Here is an 18065-nt window from a genome sequence, read left to right as displayed (position 1 = left end):
TACTACAGTGTACTCTAGTTATACTGCACCCCGACAGCAATATATTTTTTTCATAAGGGCAGGTATTGGGGACGTGCGTTGGCTACGGTCAACTGGAAATGAAGTAGGCCTACATTTGATCTTACATGATAAAATATCAAGTTAGATACTACAGAGCAATATTATATATAAGGCCAATGTATGCCCAGAATATACCTTTGAATGAAAGTGTAATAGAGTGGAGTTGGTTATCATCTGGGCAGACCGGCCCCTAGTCATTTCAGTTATCCAACATCATTTGTCATATAAATTGTTTTCCAGTTCTTTCACTAGCAGCAGACCTAGACACAGTTTATTAAAGGCCTGCTTTCAAGAAGAGTGCTAGGGGGCGCTGTCGGTACTGGGAACGGGTGCAACGCATTTGATGACGTGCGTATTCATCAGCGTTTACAACATGACTCAAAATGGCTGTGCTCTTCTCCACTGGACGCCTACTCCGGAACTGAAAGAAAAAGCAACCTAATCACACCAACAATTTGTTCGACATCTGTTAATGTTTGTTTTTCAACGAATAATATCGTAATCTAAGGGTACATTTTTATGTTAAATTCTTTCCGCATGTGTATGAGAAGGGCTTTTGGTGAGTTATGCTGGCCAGCTATCTTCTCACTATATAACGTTGTTACTAGCTAACGTAGAGTAAGTAGTTAACCTAGCGAGACTATTTGGAACAAACTAGCCAGCTGCTAATCATCTGGTTTGGTATGTCATGTAGCTAACTTGGTTAGTTAGTGCCTAACCTTCACGTTGTCAAAAAAAGAGAAGCCAGCTTACTATTGACGTTACCTAGCTAACATGTAGCTAGCTAGCTTTGTGATGCATACATTGGTCAGGCGTGGTTTTTACGTTAAATGCTTTAAGCATTTGTATAAGGGCTTTTGGTAAGTGTGCTAGTACGCCATCTTCTCACTATATAACTGATAATAGTTAACTAACTTAGCTAGCGTTGTAACTGTTTCCAGCTGTTAGCCAGCTAACGTTAGTTGGCCACAACTGCACTCCCTAAAAGCGACCCGCGTTATCTGCTTTGCTCACAAGGTTAAGGAGCTACCTAATATCGCTATTGGAAAGATGAGATCAGGGTTGAAGTCCAGTTGACTTTTGAAATATTTACTGCATTGTCTCATTCACTGGTGAGTTCAGAGATAAATTGCTGGATAAATCACACCTGGCTAATGTATTCATCATGAAGTCGGTTACAGCTGTTTAGCAGCAGACCTTCCCCACAGAAGTAACGTTAGGTGTCCACAGTCGACCTACGCTGTTACTGTTGGGGGGGGGGGGTCGTTTTAAATGACTGGAAGACAGAGGTCTGAGGTCCAGCTCTAGACACAGTTGAACTTGAACCAGCATGATTCAATTGGACATGTAATGAGATTAACAGTGGCAACTAGATAAGCTTCTTTGACCTTTAAACAGTGTCTTAGTGGTTGCTAATTATAAAAGGGATAAAGAGGTGTTTAGTTGTAGGACATCAGCATCACCCTTGCCCATTGTTTGTCTCTTAGTGGTCATTTGATTGTGTGACAGGTATCAGCCATTTTGGACCATAGAGGATAATTCCACTATGACAAGCTTCCAGCCTTGATTCTAATTGTGGCACACATCTCACACACCTGCATGGGGAGGATGGAGAGCGATTGCAGAATCCCCATGTTGTGCTTGAGGCCCAGAGTCCTGGCTTTGCATGCACTCTTCTGGGGTTTGGTGTCTCTCAGGTGAGTGTACTGGTGTTGTACTTCTTGCTGATAATGCTTTATGCTCTGCATTGCTTCAGAACTTAACTGTCATTACTGTCTCTTTCAGAGTGTTTGGTGCAGCTCTGCTGAGTGAGGAGAAGACCACAGGTACTATACTTTTATCTGTATTTAAGAATGAGTTAGAGAACTTGAGTACAGGATTGATGTGGTGCTGCAAACACAAATGAGAGTGCTCATACATTTTTAGTATAGCAAGTTAGCAACATGTTTCACGGAGAAGCAAATGTTTGTGCGTGGGGCTGATATGTGCATCTACTATTTGCAACATATATCAATGTTCCAGTAGAAGCTCCAGTTTGCTTGACTCCTGTCAGGATAAGAAAATGTGTGCCTCTGTTCGTGTCATTAAGCACAATTTCTGTCATTAAGTACAATTTCTGTCAAAACTATTCTCAGCCCTTTTCAGATACTGATTCAAGGCTTTTTGTTTTGCCTGTCTTCTAGTGGCCAGGCCGGTAACCACCCCCTGTTGGCAGATAGAGGAGTTTGTGGTTGCGGTGGAATGCTCCCAGTGTACCGCTTTCCAGTCGGTGAGATCTCTCTCTTTGTCCATCTCCCTCCCCACACTTCTGCCAACTTTTCCTTTCATCCTCCGATAGTTCTCTGCTTAATGGTTTATTGTTGGGTGATGTGAATGTATGCCATGAATGTAGTCATGGTTTATGCCACCTCACAGTCCAAATGGTTGCTTATGACAGTGGATTTCAAGCTGCAACAAGGCCTTTTAACTGTTAACTATAGAGAAACTTAGATACTCATATCTGATTTTAAAGTGGACGGGTTTTGAGATAGCTCAGTGAAAGAGAAGACTGGTATTGTTATCTGGCTTAGGATGCTTCCCAGCCAAAATAGAACCCTCTCCCCAACTTTTCTGTTGGACTTGTAAATTCGGTGTAAACCCATTAAATTGCCTTGCACCTTCCACCAACACATTACTGTAATTAAAACATTGTTTTGTGTTTGTTGATGCATCATTTGTCAGTTGGTAGACTAGGCACCCTTAACCATCCTGTCCTCACTCTAGAAGTCATGGGCAGCATGTACTCAGACGGGATACGTGGAGAGGATCAACTGCACCAAGTCTAATAAAGACGAGTACAAGAGGTGAGTCCCTACAGCTGCTATTGACATTTCTTTGTGATCGTTGCTGTGATGCCAAGCGATCTCTTGATTTGACAGGTTGGATCCAGATCTTGTGTGAATTGGATGTAATTAACCTGCGTAAACAGTTGACTAATAATATAAAGTACGCTCTAAAGCACTTTTTCATCATAGTTTACAGAAGACAAACTCAAATGTTTAGACTACTACACAGACTGATTTAAGTTTGAATGAAGATCTATTTATGATTTTAACATATCAGAAATACTATTCAGTCAAGCTAATATTTCCATAATAAAGATTCTTGTTTCCCTCCTGCACATAGCTGCCGCTCTACCCTGATGGAGGAACACCTTTTCTGGAAGTTTGAGGGAGCCATGTTGGGCCTTACCATACTGTTCGCCCTCGTAGTGGTCGCTAGGCAACGTTCGCTGGACCGTCTTGCCTCCGAGAAAGTCCGCAGGCAGATTGAGTCCATCTAGCACAGTACACCAGAGTGAAGAGACTAATAGACCTCAACATAGTTGCTCAGCTCATTTCAAACTCTTAAGAATGAACAGAGCCACCGAATTTCAACAGCATGGAGGTCTGGAGAACGGTATATCCGACAATGGGCCAGGCTTACTGGAAAACGGTTTCTAAATTTTGTTATTGAAGAAATGAAAATGAAATCAAGATTGAGAATGAAACTCCAGCCCTAATTATAACCTGCCAACGGACAAATGATGAACAGTGTCTGGCGTTTTGTCAATGGAATTATTATCCCTAAAGGGAATGGCTCTTCTGACAAAGTCTGTGAAATTGATGAACGTTGGGAACTGGCTGCATTCTAAGTAGAGGACAATTGATGGATTCGTTCAAGCCACATACATGGTTCTTTAATTACGTTTGTATTTATTTATTTTTTGCCTGTATACAGAATTGTCTGACAAATGCCGAACAAGTTTCTGGCGCATGTTTCTGTTCTCTGAGAGAACCAAGAATATAATATCGTGTCAAATGCCCTGTCTCACTTGGAAACATGGACTAATAACTAGGTCTGTGACTCGAATGGATCAAAAATCAGTCTTATGGGGGCATAAATAAGAGTTTGTTCTTAACTAACTTGCCTAGTTAAATAAAGGTTACATAAAAAAATAGAGGGTGGGTTTGCATAGTGTTACCATGTACTGGAGTAAGAGTGTCATGCTGCAATGCTGTTTTCACCTTCGTGGGTTTCATATTTCCAAGTTTCAGTATTGGTGTTCTACTGAAAGTCTACAATCACTATGTTGTGAAATCTTGTGTGTTTGGAGATTCCATTGCAGACATGGTTCTAAATGCAAACACTAACGTTTGACTACTAGTGTTTTTGATAGGCTATAGAGTTTCCAATATACACGACACACATTCATTTTAAAAACTGTTGGATTTCCACTGATTGACTCTCTTTTTTAATGTTGGTCTCTGAGCTTAGTGATTTCCCAGATTTGTTCAAAGTAATGATTATCATATATTTACATTTCAACTGTGAATAATGTATTTTTAGGAAATGTGTAAGATGTTTTCAAACCTCAGCAGCTGACAGATTACAAAATAAATGGGGGGGGGAATCTGGAAAAATCTGGGTTTTTGTTGTAATTAAGTCCACTTTTCAGGGATATAATCGACAACACAAGTAGAATATGAAAAAGATGCTTCCCGGAGTCAACTTGGCCTACAGTATTCGTATCAATACACTTTGATGTACCAGGAAAGCATTCATTGTATTTTTCACTTGAAAATGTGCAGTTTTGTAATCAATACAGTTGGAGGGAGACAAAACATCACAACTGACATGGGCAATCTAGATTGAGCTCCACAGCCTCTTTTGATGCTCTTGTACAGCAGAAAATGTGGCCATGTTGAGCTTCATCTTTGACAGAACAGTACTTGCTCATGTTGGAATTGCACTAAAAGAGAAAAGTAAATGACAAAGTTGATTTTGTTTGTGAGCGATTGAAATAACCAAACAAGGGCACTGAAGTTGGTGTAGGTTTCTGAGTAACCACTAGATGTTGCTCTAGTACCACAGAATCAAACTGAAGGCAACTAGAGAAACTTGGAGCCCTACTCAAAGCTGGTAGGCCTAACTGGGATATCCCAGGAAGCTGGTTAAAGGTTTTGATTGGGCCCTTGGTTTATAAAATACAAAAATTAGGAAAGGAGACAGGATTAGGCTACTGAAAACAAGTTGTCCAACTGCATATTTAATTTTTTATTTTTTTTAAACAGCTCAACAAAAAAGCAGCTCTGTGAAGCAGATAAAAATCATCATACTCTTACCATTAAACAATTATACTAGACAATTGATTCGTAGCATTAAGTTATTCTCTTAGCCTTATCAAATGACTATGCTGTTTGAATCATAGCCAGGATACCTAACCTAATTTACCAGTTTATGCTCGTGTGAGTCACGCGTTTTCAACGACAGGACGTCTGGTAATCTTGCCTCTACTCCAACAGACAGAAAGTGCACAACACAGCAGAAACGATACACTGATGAATTTCACGGTAATTTCCACAGTGGTCAGGCAGTTGCGCTGCTGATCTGTACATGCCACGCGATTCACAATGCGCGAGAACTCCAAGGTGCTGAGCGGATTCCTGGTCAAATGGTGAGTCGTTTGACGCCGTTGTCCCCAAACAATATTTGTCTCGACGTCGATTACTGACACGATTACTGTCCTCGATGCACAGTAATCTTCCTGATTCTTATGGCTCAAATCCCGTTAACGGGATCGATTTGACAACATCTGGTGAAATGGCAGAGCACCAAAATTTAATTATAAATATTCAACTTTCATGAAATCACACATGCAATACACCAAATTAAAGCTACACTTGTTAATCCAGCCAATGTGTCAGATTTCAAAAAGGCTTTACGTCGAAAGCAAACCATGCGATTATCCGAGGACAGCACCCCACCAAACAAACACAGACAATCATAATTTAATCCACCAGGCTCAACACGAAACTCAGAAATAAAGATATAATTCATGCTTTACCTTTGATGAGCTTCTTCTGTTGGCACTCCAATATGTCCCATAAACATCACAAATGGTCCTTTTATTCGATAATTCTGTCGTTCTATATCCAAAATGTCAATTTATTTGGCGCGTGTGATCCAGAAAAATACTGGTTCTAACTCACGCAACATGACCACAAAATATCTCATAAATTACCCGTAATCTTTGTCCAAACATTTCAAACAACTTTAGGTATTTTTTAATGTAAATAATCAAATTTAAGATGGGATAAACTGTGTTCCAAAACTGGAGGAAAGCTAATTTTTTATTTTACCTTTATTTAACTAGGCAAGTCAGGCTACCCTGAGGCTACCCTGAGCTGTGCCTGGTTTTCTCCAGACATATAGATTTGCATTCAGGCCAAAGAGTTACATTTTTGTATCATTAGACCCCAGAATCTTTTGGCCTCATGCTCTGAGCCTTTCACATCTTTTTGCAAACTCCAGAATTGCTGTCATGTGCCTTTTTCTCAAGTGTGGCTTCTATCTGGTCACTCTCCCATGAAGCCCTGATTGGTGAAGTGCTGTAGAGACTGATGTCCTTCTGGCAGGTTCTGCAGTCTCAGCCAAGGAACTCTGTTCTTTGGGTTCTTTGTCACCTCCCTGACCAAGGTCCTTCTTTCCCGGTTGCTCAGTTTGGTCAGACGGCCAGCTCTAGGCAGAGTCTGGGTACTTTAATATTTTTTCAATTTCCCAACGTGGAGACAACTGTGCGCTTGGAAACTTTCAACAATCTACAAATTGTTTTTATACCGTTCCCCAGATACTGTATATGCCTCATCACAAGTATATATTGGAGCTCTACAGATAGTAAATTAGACTTCATGGTATAGTCTCTGCCCTGACATGCAATGTTAGCTTTAGGACCATATATATATATATATATATATATATATATATATATATACAGGTGTGTTCATTTCTAAATGTCCAAACAATTGAATTGGTCACAGATAGACTCCAATCAAGTTGTAGTGGCATCTCAAGGATGATAAATGGAAACAGGATGCACCTAGGCTCAATTTGGAGTGTCATACTAGTGTAAATGAGATATATCTGTATTTAATTTTCAATACATTTGCAAAAATGTCAAACATGTTTTCATTTTGTCATTATGGGGCATTGTGTGAAGATAGGTGCGATTGTGGTCCTTCTGTAGCTCAGTTGGTAGAGCATGGCGCTTGTAACGCCAGGGTAGTGGGTTCGATCCCTGGGACCACCCATACGTAGAATGTATGCACACATGACTGTAAGTCGATTTGGATAAAAGCGTCTGCTAAATGGCATATATTATTATTATATTATATTATGAAAAACTGCCACACTCTGATCTGTTTCACCTGTCTTGTGCTTGTCTCCACCCCCCACCAGGTGTCTCCCATTTTCCACATTATCCCCTGTGTATTTACACCTGCGTTTTCTGTCTGTTGCCAGTTCGCCTTGTTAGGTCATACCAGCGTTTTTCCTGTTCCCAAGTAATTGTTATCTAGTCTTCCCGGTTCTGTCATTTCTGCCTGTCCTAACCCTGAGTCTGCCTTCCGTCCTGTATCTGTCTGACTCTGACCTGGTTTACAAACCTCTGCCTGCCCTGGATCTGCCTTTTGCCTGCCTCTTTGTTATAATAAATGTTCTGAGAATCGAACTATCCGCCTCTCGTGTCTGCATCTGGGTCATATACTGAGTCATGATAAAAACATCTATTTAATCCATTTTGAATTCAGGCTGTAACACACAAAATGGGATTAAGTCAAGGGGTATGAATACTTTCTGAAGGCACTATTTTATTTTCATAAAAAGATTTGAAGGATACATGGTTCCTATGATTGTTTTCAATTAAAATGGTAAAAAATAACTTCTTAGAAATAAGCTATTTCTCTAGAAAGAATTTGGCCAGAGTGGTCTGAGAGTGGAGGGGAAACTGAAAACTAGCTGTTATTGGTAGAGAGGTTTGGAACTCTCTTTCTTATTGGTCTATCCACTAATTTACCTCCTGGTGATGTCACCAGGCAGGCCAAAACGCCATCCCACCAAAACAGGCTGATATTTCAGTTGGTCTTTTCCAACAGCTCTTACACTTAAAGGGCATTATCATAATTTTAACAATTTCACAGTATTATTCCAACCTTATAGTGTGGAAGTAGATATATATAATACATGAGAATCACATTTTTGAAGACACCTGGCCTTTAATATCTGAAATCTGCTAGTTGAAAAGGCCATAGGTCATCTTCATATCTCACGCATTATTACATTATTTTCATATTATCTCAGCCAAAAGGTCAGACAAGTTGATATAAACTATTGGTGATAGAAATGTGCATCATAGAAATGTTTGTATGTACACTGGCCCATTAACCAATGACTGAGACAGACTCCAAATCCATCTGGTATTAAAGATCAACACTTGTCCATCCAGGTCAACTCAATTCTTGAGAGCTTGATTCATATTTGATTGTAAAAGTCTTATGATGGTAGCACAATTAGTCATAGGCCTAGTCATTATGGAGCGAAGACATCTGCAGCAAGACAGCCGTGAATGCATCTCTCGGGCAAGATTAAGGCCTAGGATCTATTGCAACAATGTAAAATTACTTCCAAACATGCAGTTATCACCTTGGTCTTTTATCCATGAACTAAAATGTGTTCAAAATTCCGACCTAAAAAAACTGTAGGCCAAAAAAAAATAGCATTTTTGACAGTATTTCTGATGGATGAAACTTAATCCAATGTTTCAATTGTCAATGTCATTATAAGCAACCCATTTGGAGTTTAACCAAAACTGATTCAAATGTAGGTGTAGGGCTACAAATGCAATAGGAAAATAGTAAGTGAACTGTTTTTTTCAATGGGTCATCAAATGGTTAGAACTCTGCAATGCAAGAGGACGCGTGGAGCTTAAGAAGACGTTTTAATAAACAAAGAAATACATTTACTTATACTTCGAGAAGACAAATTAACTCATGACAGTCATACATGCAGACTGACATTTACATTGGTAATGGCATGCGTGCATGGGAGTATCACAAGCCTGGGTCTCGGAAACGTTGTATAGGTATGTGACCCGGGTCAGTAACAACGCAAGAAAAATGTGTTGCACGCGGTGCCTCGCAGACAGTCACAAAGCCTTCCAATGCGCGGCCCGTGCTTCATAGCGCACCGCTCTCCAACATCACACTGTATATATGAGAGAAGAGAGAAATTCCCTAAATTCATTAGGTCCTACTTGCACATTTCTGTTCCCAAATCAAAGCATCTTCAATGTAACAGACAACTTCTCACAGCACCATAGGCTATGCTGGCTCTCCAAATAGATGGCTCTTGTACAACCTGTTGCGTTTTGGAAATGAGAGATATGAGGTAGATGTGAAAGAACGAAGGTTCTTGACTTAATTTACTTACCCTTGGAATGAGACTTGCTTTTTTCTCCACTGATAGACCTATCCTGTCGTCTTGCTGTACCCCTTCCAGAAGCCTCTCGAGCGCATTAGCCTGAAAAAAAAGTCCCCAATAAAGATTATTAGAACCATCTTCATTATCAGACTAAATAAATATTGCATTTCATCGATTTTTCGACATTAGCTTGAAGTTGGGACGATAGAATCGGCTACTTTACATTGGGAAAGAATGGGTACAAATGTATCATGTAGATCTGTGATTCTCAACTGGTGGGTCATGACCCACATTTGGGTCGAGTGAAGTTTTGAATGGGTCATTGGTGTCTGAGTAAAACAACTTGTTTTTTTTTCTTGAAAAAATACTACAGTCTGAAGTTAAACGACTAAAATTCAAGTGTGTAGAAATTATAATTAACGTAATTTTTAAATAATGTATTCTCTGAAAATAATTCTTCAATCACAGTATTGTCAATATAGAGCAGCACTATTTTGGTTGATTTTGTGGTCTCAAACCAGCGAGTTTCCTAACATTCTTCACCAAGAATATGGGCCAAATTTTATTATTGACAATGAAAGAGGTAATATCAATATAATATATATATTTTTTATTTATTTTCCAGGTTGTATTTTGCCGATGCTTTTTCGTTATGCGAATATTGGGCCACTACTGAGACAACCTGGTTCAATGTGGGTAATTAGGCAAAACCAGTTGAGAACCACTGATGTAGATAACATATAGCCTACATAGCTCATTTGAATAAGTAAGGTAAAAGTAGACTATCCTCCATCTCTATCAAAGAATAGTCACACATCAGTTGATGGTAAATAATAGATCAATAGATCAAACTTGAACAATTTCTGGATTGGTTTGAATCGAAACAAACTGCTTTATCCTAAAATCCTCAAAAAGGACAAAACCAAGTGAATTAGTAAAGTGACTTACCAAATCTCTGGTGACATATCCCAGTGGAAATTGTTCCTCTTGTGAAGAGAGTCTGTTGTCATCTGACATCTGCCCCTGGCAAACAACACTGAAGACAGACAGACAGACGCCCAGGTAGAAGAGCGCTCGAACCCTGATGCTGTCCATGGTGCTCAAAATCTTGCGCTTGAACTGAGAGAATGCGAAACAAGTCGAATTGCAGCTAATTTCTCTTGGCAACTATCCGTGTCTTTTGTATTATTCTCTCCCTTTCTATTTCACAGCTCAGGTCCTCACTCTTTCTTCTCGTGGGTACTGCACTTGCTTCTGTTGTTGCTTGGAAACTTTTGATGGCTATTTATACAGAACCAACCCAGTGCTGCTCCCGTTTCGCTCAAACGTCACACCGTCGTCTCCTCAGACTTTTTTTGTTGTTGCATGGATTGGGTGAGATGGATATCTCTGTCAATGATATTAAACATTCACGCGACACCAAGGAATTCATCGACCAGGGTGAAACTTTAGGAGCCTATCCATATATTACCATGATGTTTATATTGTGCCTCCAAAGTTGCAGCCTGACCTCAGATTAGACGTAACATAGTACATGTAAATCTGTGACACTCAAATTAGTATGATATGTTACTTTGTTATAGTTACATAAGACAGAGGGTTACTTATGCTAAAACTAAAAGAGGGAGGTTGGTCGGGGAGGATGGACGCCATGTAAAGCAAACGTCGAGCAACCCAAAGGTTGCGTGTTCAAATCCCATCACAGACAACTTTAGCATTTTAGCTAATTAGCTACTTTGCAGCTACTTACTACTTTTTAGCTACTTTGCAACTACTTAGCATGTTAGCCAACCCTTTCCCCTAACTTCTAACCTTAACACCTAACCTTAACCTCTAACCCTAGCCTAGCTAATGTTAGCCACCTAGCTAACGTTAGCCACAACAAATTGGAATTCATAACATATCATACGTATTGCACTTTTTTAAAACATATTGTACGAATTGCAATTCGTAACATATCATACGGAAATGTAACATATCATACTAAATGGAGGGAGATTTATATTTACTTTGTTACATCTATCCCCGAGTCCAGGTTGAAAGGTGTCATGTTACCATATTGCTATGGTGCTACATCAAATAAGAAAAGTCAACATTCTGTATAATGCTTTATGATTGATGTTGTTCTCATTTCTTCAATACGCAACAGTCCGAAGGAAGGAAACTACAACATGCCTTGTTCAAATGCATATCAAGCACAACTTCCTTTGCAATTGTTTCATTTTGGTGAATTACGTGAATTCATTTATGGATCACTTGGACATAAAGTGCCTTCTAATACCGTCACGAATAGGACAAGATTATGTAATGTAGCCTAATGTGAGATTACTGATCATCTCATTGTCAGTCAAAAATGACCTACACTACACCACAGTTCCCGGGCGCCTCTGTGATTCAGAAGGGTTGGGTAAAAAGCGGAAGACACATTCCAGTTGAATGCATTCAGTTGTACAATTGACTAGGTATCCCCCTTTCCCCTTTCCCCACAGTCACCTTTACTATTGGCTTAACTGGTGTGATTAAATCAAATGCCGTATTGCTCTTCAATATCTAGGCCTAAATGGGTTTATGGATGTTTCTCAATGTTGTGTGAATGACTCTGCCTACAGTGCCGAAAGTACCTAAGCAAATGGTACATATGTAATTTGCTGGGATACTTCATGCATGAGGGTGACATCACTCTAGGCTTTGAGGCTTGAATTATTGCCTCTGTGGAATTTCCTCTCTTTAATGTTATTCTAGTGTGATTGAATCCAATAAGTATCTGCTAGTGTGTAAGGGCAATCAAGTCTACGGTTAGAGAATAGGTCCACCATAAATGTCAAATGACTCAATCTATGGTATCCAGCAGATATATCCTAGGCCTAGGTAACGTCTGAGCAATTTCTGGTCCGTAAACAACTTGCCTACAGTCAATACTGATTTTTGTCCTTCGTCAATGTAAATCTGGAAGGAAGAGCACCGGTGTCAGGTGCACAGCTTGTTTCAGAGAATGAGGGCAAGTTGTGCGTTTCTCAAATTTAGTAAGGCGCGTTGGGATTGGACTCCCGAGGAGCGTTAAACGGGACCAAGCATGCACTGGCCTCTCTTCGCATCAGGACTTTGATGAGTCAGAAAGCAGCTTGCGCTTCGTGGACCTCAAAGTGCATGGAGCCTCAGGCCTCTATGGTGCGCACCACGTGGGTCTTGATACGTCCTATATTAGACCTAGAAGTTATAAAGGCATCTACAGACTCGTCCTCAATATTCGCCTCCAGGTCTTTGTCAAAAGTAGCATATTATCCTTTCTTGGTTCATATAGACAAGAAAAATACAATCATTTGTGTGTTATTAGTTTAAGCACACTATGTTTGTCTATTGTTGTGACAGATGGAGATCAGATCAAATCTGATGACCAATTTATGCAGAAATCCAGGTAATTTCCACATACTTTTTCTTGCCACTGTAGTTCAACAGCTGTCATCACTGTCGTCTCATTATAATTCACTGCAGAAGGTTTAGCTCAAGGATCCCTCTCCATCACCAAGGCGTAATTAAGTTCCTACTTTCCTGACACTCCCCAGCCACAGACAAGTGGAGGTGGAAACTGGACTGCAGTGTTGAGCCATGATGGACGTCCATTGGGAAAGTGGCTACAGGTGACATGCAATTAGCACTTGCTGAGTAGAAAGGCACATGTTGTTGTGCAAGTGATGTGGACTTTCACATTTGGTCACCTTCGGGCTGCTGCTATCCATTGTTGACTAATTGACAGGTCAAGTAAAGTTGTAAGTAATGAACCGCTTGGCCTCATCACAGTGGTTCTTGATGTAGTAATTTGGGATTATATTGGGTATTTGGATGTGGGGGAGTTTAAGAGGGGTGAGGGTAAGGGTTGAGCCAGAGTTGAACAAAAGACTCATAATTAGGGCTTGGGTTGAGCCAGAGTTTGGACCAAGGGGCCAGGGATCCAGTCTTGGAGCACGTTTTTGACTGCTCCTACAGTCTTGCTTCGGTACTGCAGCTTAACTGACGCCGGGCCCAGAAAGACAATCTCCTATAATAAGACACTTCAGTCATCACATTTGTGCACAAAACATCCATTGAATTATTCTAATAATTGTCGCTGAGGCTGACAGAATGACATTAAAACAATAACGATGATTAAAATATACCATTTTGCTATCAACATTGAAACAAAGTCAAATAACCAACGTGTAATCGAATCTAAAATTCTGCATTTCAAACACCCAATATACACTGAATGTACAAAACATTAAGAACACCTCACCAATATTGAGTTGCCCTCAGAACAGCCTCAATTCGTCATGCAAGGTGTTGAAAGCTTTCCACATGGATGCTGGCCCATGTTGGCAGTCTGTGAGTTCATTCTGACCTCTCTATCACAATTCCTAACCACATCTCTCCTTCCCCTGAATGTGGAATGGCCAGGGCCTTGCTGGCCAGTTCAAACCAGTTTCTAATAATGATTCCCAGGTAAATTCTTGGTCCACCCTTACTACCGCTCATTATAATACTATAGGAATGGACAGTTGGTCTTTAGCCTGCAGTGCATCCTCGTGTATAGGGAATAGAGATGGATCCGCTCCCCCAGCATTTTATTGATTATTAAATGACTTACAATTGTACTGACTAGATGACTCACTCTCCCTCGTTTTTTTTGGAGTGACCCATCTTACAAATGAACTACTCAATTTCAGTGATGCAGTCCTGTCGAAATGCAACACTGGAAGAAAAGAAAACATGCCACCGAGCAATTGGCTGAACTATTTGGAAGATATTACTGAAAATGTTTGCAGTCGAAGATCACTAAGAGAATCATTTAGGCAAAGAGCAGAAAGAAGATTGTTCACCAAGACCATAGTGTAAATTAAAACTTGGCAACATATATTGGTCGATTTTGATTTTTTACATGTCTGTATGTGCACATATGTGTGAGTGTGAGCCCTTGACAGACAGCCCTGCATTATTCAGAGGTGTGGGGTCTGCCATGTCCCCCGTCTACAAGATGTCAGGTCATTTTTCATTCCCTCACCTGATTATCGCAATAACCTTGTGAAACACACTCACAGAGGAACAAACACTCTGAAATATGTAAAGGCAGTGCGTCACTGGCATCGTGCGAAGCCTCTCAAGGACCTCTCACATAGGAAGGAGTTGCACTCTGGACTGGGTTCTATGAAGTACTAACTGACCCAACAAGTCTGCAATTGTCCACCAAGGACTTATGAGTTTTACTACACTTCACTTCTGAGTTGCCATAGCCATTTAGTCTGCACATCACCACACTAACATGTAGTCGGTGGGGATTTAAAGCTGCTGAAAGCTGGCACAAGCATGTCTCAATATATGTATCCTTAATTCCGGACTCTAGAAATACAGTACAGCATTCTAACAGAAGCTAGTGAAATGTGGATTAAATGCTATTTGTTTTCAAAGAAAAATCCTAAAGAACTGTGTAATCTGACGAGACACATCTACATGAACAGTTCGGGTTGTGTAATTCAAGGGCATGAGATGATATCACTCTGAATCGTATAGCATTCTATTGTAAACAAGCCTATATTTACGTGTGCTTAGTGGGTGGGATTTATTACCCAACTCAAAGACGGTCTCTTTTAACAAGCCTGGGCTTATTGATTAAAATCATTGTATCAGCAAGTGGCCATGAGTCAGACATTTTACACCTGCCTTCAGGTGTACCACAGGGATCAATTCTAGGCACTTATTATTCATTATAAACAACATTCGGAAATACTCATTCCATTGTTTACTGTAGTGGCAGTAGTTATTTTGGAAGTGTACAGTGGGCAGTATCGATGATTATAAACATTTTGTTGACAGTCCTCCTTGTACTGTTATTGTAAATGCTAGGTATTGTTTTGTCTGGCCAGAACTTGCCTCAGGAATGACCTTGGTCTGGGAGCTGTGAATAGAGACAAAAGTATATCAGAGGGACATCTCCATGTCTCTGTTGGTTCACTCGCATGTACTGTTTTAGCTGAGAGTATTCAATGTTGATGGAGCCTGACTTAAGGCAGTTGGACAACTACAATGAATTTCTTCACACTATCAGCCAGTAGCTAATGATAGTAACTTAAAAGATGTTCTTTTGAGTAGAGATGCATTCTAAAAATGTCATGGAAATGGAGGAACATAGTCCTGTACTGTAGTTTGAATGCCATGGCATACGAATGTTAATTTATGCTCTGCCATGTCATGTTGCCGTTTCCAATGTGTGTGTGTGGGAGGTTTTCTGCTGAAAGTGGATCGATAATGACATGATTAGCATGTGTGAAAATAAAGGGGGAAGGTTCTACATCTGTTGTGGGCTAGCATCTCTACCATAGGTGTCTACCGTAAGTAAAGACGTCTAGATGTTCTACTATAGACAAAGACTAATTTATCTCCAAAGAACAGCCCACTCTGTACCTATTTTGTTTTAGTTTTTTTAGTACGTGCTCAATTGTTCTAGGGAATACGACAATTCATTCAGGGCAATGAAAAGGACCAACAGATTATGTTACACTATTGTTTCTCAAATAGGAAATTAATGAGGTTGCTGGTTTCAAGACGAGCCCCTTGTAACATTGGTGTCAAAAGTGGAATTGCAGACCGCAGATAAGACAACCAAATATTTGTATGAGAGACTTGAGATGAATGAGACAATGTGAGGGGACACTGAAAGTCATTTCGCTTCAGTTGGGGTCCAGTGTTCTGCCCAACAATTAGGTTTGGGCAAAGCATGACTGCAATACATTTCTCTGTAAACCCAGAGGTCTTGCTTGGTTCTTCTTCTTCTTAATGTGGACATGGTGTAGCTCCAGATGAATGATGTAATAGAGCTTATATTGAGTTATTTGCACAATGCTTTGTCACGATGTTCAGATTTCAGAGGAATCCAGCTGAAAAGAGCTGATTAATAAACGCTTCCGGCTGACCCGTGTTATCTCTCCTCCACATCAACGAGCCGGCCAGGTACATCTCTGCTGACCTTACCGTGTGCTTTTGTTTCTAAATGCCTTCTGACACCTCTATTCTCTCTCTGACACCGCTATTCTCTCTCTGACCTATTGACACCGACGCTGCTTCTCCAGTCCAGTGCGGGCGTCATGAATATTATGCTCTCCCAAATGAAAGTATCTGACGCACGATTTCCGAAGCAGCGGTACAGTTTCAATGCCCATTTCCCCATTTGTTTTGTTTCTTAATTATCTGATCAAATCCAACTTTATTTGTCACATGCGCCGAATACAGGAAATGCTTACTGACGAGCTCTTAACCAACAATGTAGTTCAAGAAAGATAAGATATTTAGTAAATAAACTAAAGTAAAAAATAAAATAAAAAGTAACAAAAGAACAATAACGAGGCTATATTCAGGGGGTACCGGTACCGAGTCAATGTGTAGGGGTACAGGTTAGTTGAGGTCATTTGTACATGTAGGTAGGGGTAAAGGGATTATGCATAGATAATGAACAGTGAGTAGCAGCAGTGTAAAAACAGGGGGGGTGTCGATGTAAGTAGTCTGGGTGGCCATTTGATGAATTGTTCAGCAGTCTTATGGCTTGGGGGTAGAAGCTGGCGTGGCAGCAACTAGCTATGTACTATAGTACAATATATAGAAAGATAGACGTTATGACAGTGAGTTGATGCACCGTAGTGGCTGTTTTTACATGTACAACCTACCATCAGGCAAAGAGATGATTTAAATAGCTTCTCAGGTTTGACTAATTAGACCATGTTGACTGACTAGTTCCATAGACGTCATGGTGAACGTGCCCTGAAAACAAGCGCTTCAACCACATTTAGGTGTTTGTCTTGGAAATAGTCCCCCCCAAAAATGGCGTGTTTCTGAATACTGAAGAGTCGATGTGTGCCCTGGAGGCGTCTTTTAGTGTATAACAGAATTCAGATGGGGCAACTTTATTCCACAATAAATAAGATGGGCAAAACCTCGTGTTAGTGTGAGACTGCTACAAATTCATAAGATGAGTCATTTCTTTATGGCACCGGTAGCACAGTGTGTTCCCCTGGCTTGAAAGTTCAGGTCAGACAACAGGCAGCATGCAAAGTGAAGATTAAAAAGCCAAGCTGGGGAAATGATTATAATTGCTGCCTGTATCTAGGTCATTTTCTAAGTGACCAATGTCAGGCATTCTCTCCAGTGTGACTTTTCATGTCCATTTTGGCAGACAGTTGCTCAGGCCACTGACTGTTTTTAGCCGGTCAAAGGTGATGTGTGTGTGTGCTTTTCTTTAGACATACAGTACCAGTCAAACGTTTGGACACGCCTACTCGTTCGAGGGTTTTTCTTTATTTTGACTATTTTCTACATTGTAGAATAATAGTGAATACATTAAAACTATGAAATAACACATATGTAGTCATGTAGTAACCAAAAAAGGGTTAAACAAATCAAAATATATTCTTCAAAGTCGCCACCCTTTGCCTTGATGACAGCTTTGCACACTCTTGGCATTCTCTCAACCAGCTTTATCTGGAATGCTTTTCCAACAGTCTTGAAGGAATTCCCACATATGCTGAGGACTTGTTGCCTGCTTTTCCTTCAATCTGTGATCCAACTCATCCCAAACCATCTCAATTGGGTTGAGGTCGGGTGATTATGGAGGCCAGGTCATCTGATATAGCACTACACTCACTCTCCTTGGTTAACTAGCCCTTACGCAGCCTGGAGGTGTGTTTTGGGTCATTTTCCTGTTGAAAAAC

General features: G+C 40.3%; 2 protein-coding genes across 5 annotated transcripts; one reads left to right on the top strand and one right to left on the bottom strand.

Moving 5' to 3' along the window:
• The first annotated feature begins 417 nt into the window (after positions 1 to 417).
• On the top strand, positions 418 to 5233 carry LOC124013166 (protein JTB-like). 4 transcript variants are annotated; one of them, XM_046327377.1, is made up of 6 exons: positions 418 to 619; positions 1570 to 1757; positions 1846 to 1886; positions 2244 to 2329; positions 2827 to 2903; positions 3226 to 5233. In XM_046327377.1, the coding sequence occupies exons 2-6, from the start codon at positions 1660 to 1662 to the stop codon at positions 3380 to 3382; spliced, it is 459 nt and encodes a 152-aa protein (XP_046183333.1). In that variant the 5' UTR covers positions 418 to 619; positions 1570 to 1659; the 3' UTR covers positions 3383 to 5233. The 4 variants fall into 4 exon arrangements, with proteins under 4 accessions (XP_046183333.1, XP_046183331.1, XP_046183332.1 ...); XM_046327375.1 differs by having other exon boundaries at positions 419 to 619; positions 2824 to 2903; positions 3226 to 5232; XM_046327376.1 differs by having other exon boundaries at positions 421 to 569; positions 2824 to 2903; positions 3226 to 5232.
• Positions 5234 to 8835: 3602 nt separating this feature from the next.
• Positions 8836 to 10609, bottom strand: LOC124012029 (cocaine- and amphetamine-regulated transcript protein-like). The gene is made up of 3 exons (XM_046325378.1): positions 10285 to 10609; positions 9346 to 9435; positions 8836 to 9120 (listed from the first exon to the last, which is right to left on the bottom strand). The coding sequence occupies exons 1-3, from the start codon at positions 10429 to 10431 to the stop codon at positions 9013 to 9015; spliced, it is 345 nt and encodes a 114-aa protein (XP_046181334.1). The 5' UTR covers positions 10432 to 10609; the 3' UTR covers positions 8836 to 9012.
• Positions 10610 to 18065: the final 7456 nt, after the last annotated feature.

This window comes from Oncorhynchus gorbuscha, linkage group LG24 (genome assembly GCF_021184085.1).
Source record: "Oncorhynchus gorbuscha isolate QuinsamMale2020 ecotype Even-year linkage group LG24, OgorEven_v1.0, whole genome shotgun sequence".
Classification (NCBI taxonomy): Eukaryota; Metazoa; Chordata; class Actinopteri; order Salmoniformes; family Salmonidae; genus Oncorhynchus; species Oncorhynchus gorbuscha.
This window is presented reverse-complemented; position numbering and strand designations above follow the sequence as displayed.

What these genes read in the sequence shown, in the direction of transcription:
- LOC124013166 (XM_046327378.1), top strand. Translation starts at nt 1,660, where the DNA reads ATGGGGAGGATGGAGAGCGATTGCAGAATCCCCATGTTGTGCTTGAGG. An exon ending in TGGGGTTTGGTGTCTCTCAG is followed by an intron (nt 1,758 to 1,845) that starts GTGAGTGTACTG and finishes TGTCTCTTTCAG; the next exon opens with AGTGTTTGGTGCAGCTCTGC. An exon ending in AATAAAGACGAGTACAAGAG is followed by an intron (nt 2,904 to 3,225) that starts GTGAGTCCCTAC and finishes TCCTGCACATAG; the next exon opens with CTGCCGCTCTACCCTGATGG.
- LOC124012029 (XM_046325378.1), bottom strand. Translation starts at nt 10,431, where the DNA reads ATGGACAGCATCAGGGTTCGAGCGCTCTTCTACCTGGGCGTCTGTCTG. An exon ending in GATATGTCACCAGAGATTTG is followed by an intron (nt 9,436 to 10,284) that starts GTAAGTCACTTT and finishes CTTTTTTTTCAG; the next exon opens with GCTAATGCGCTCGAGAGGCT. An exon ending in AAGCAAGTCTCATTCCAAGG is followed by an intron (nt 9,121 to 9,345) that starts GTAAGTAAATTA and finishes TCATATATACAG; the next exon opens with TGTGATGTTGGAGAGCGGTG.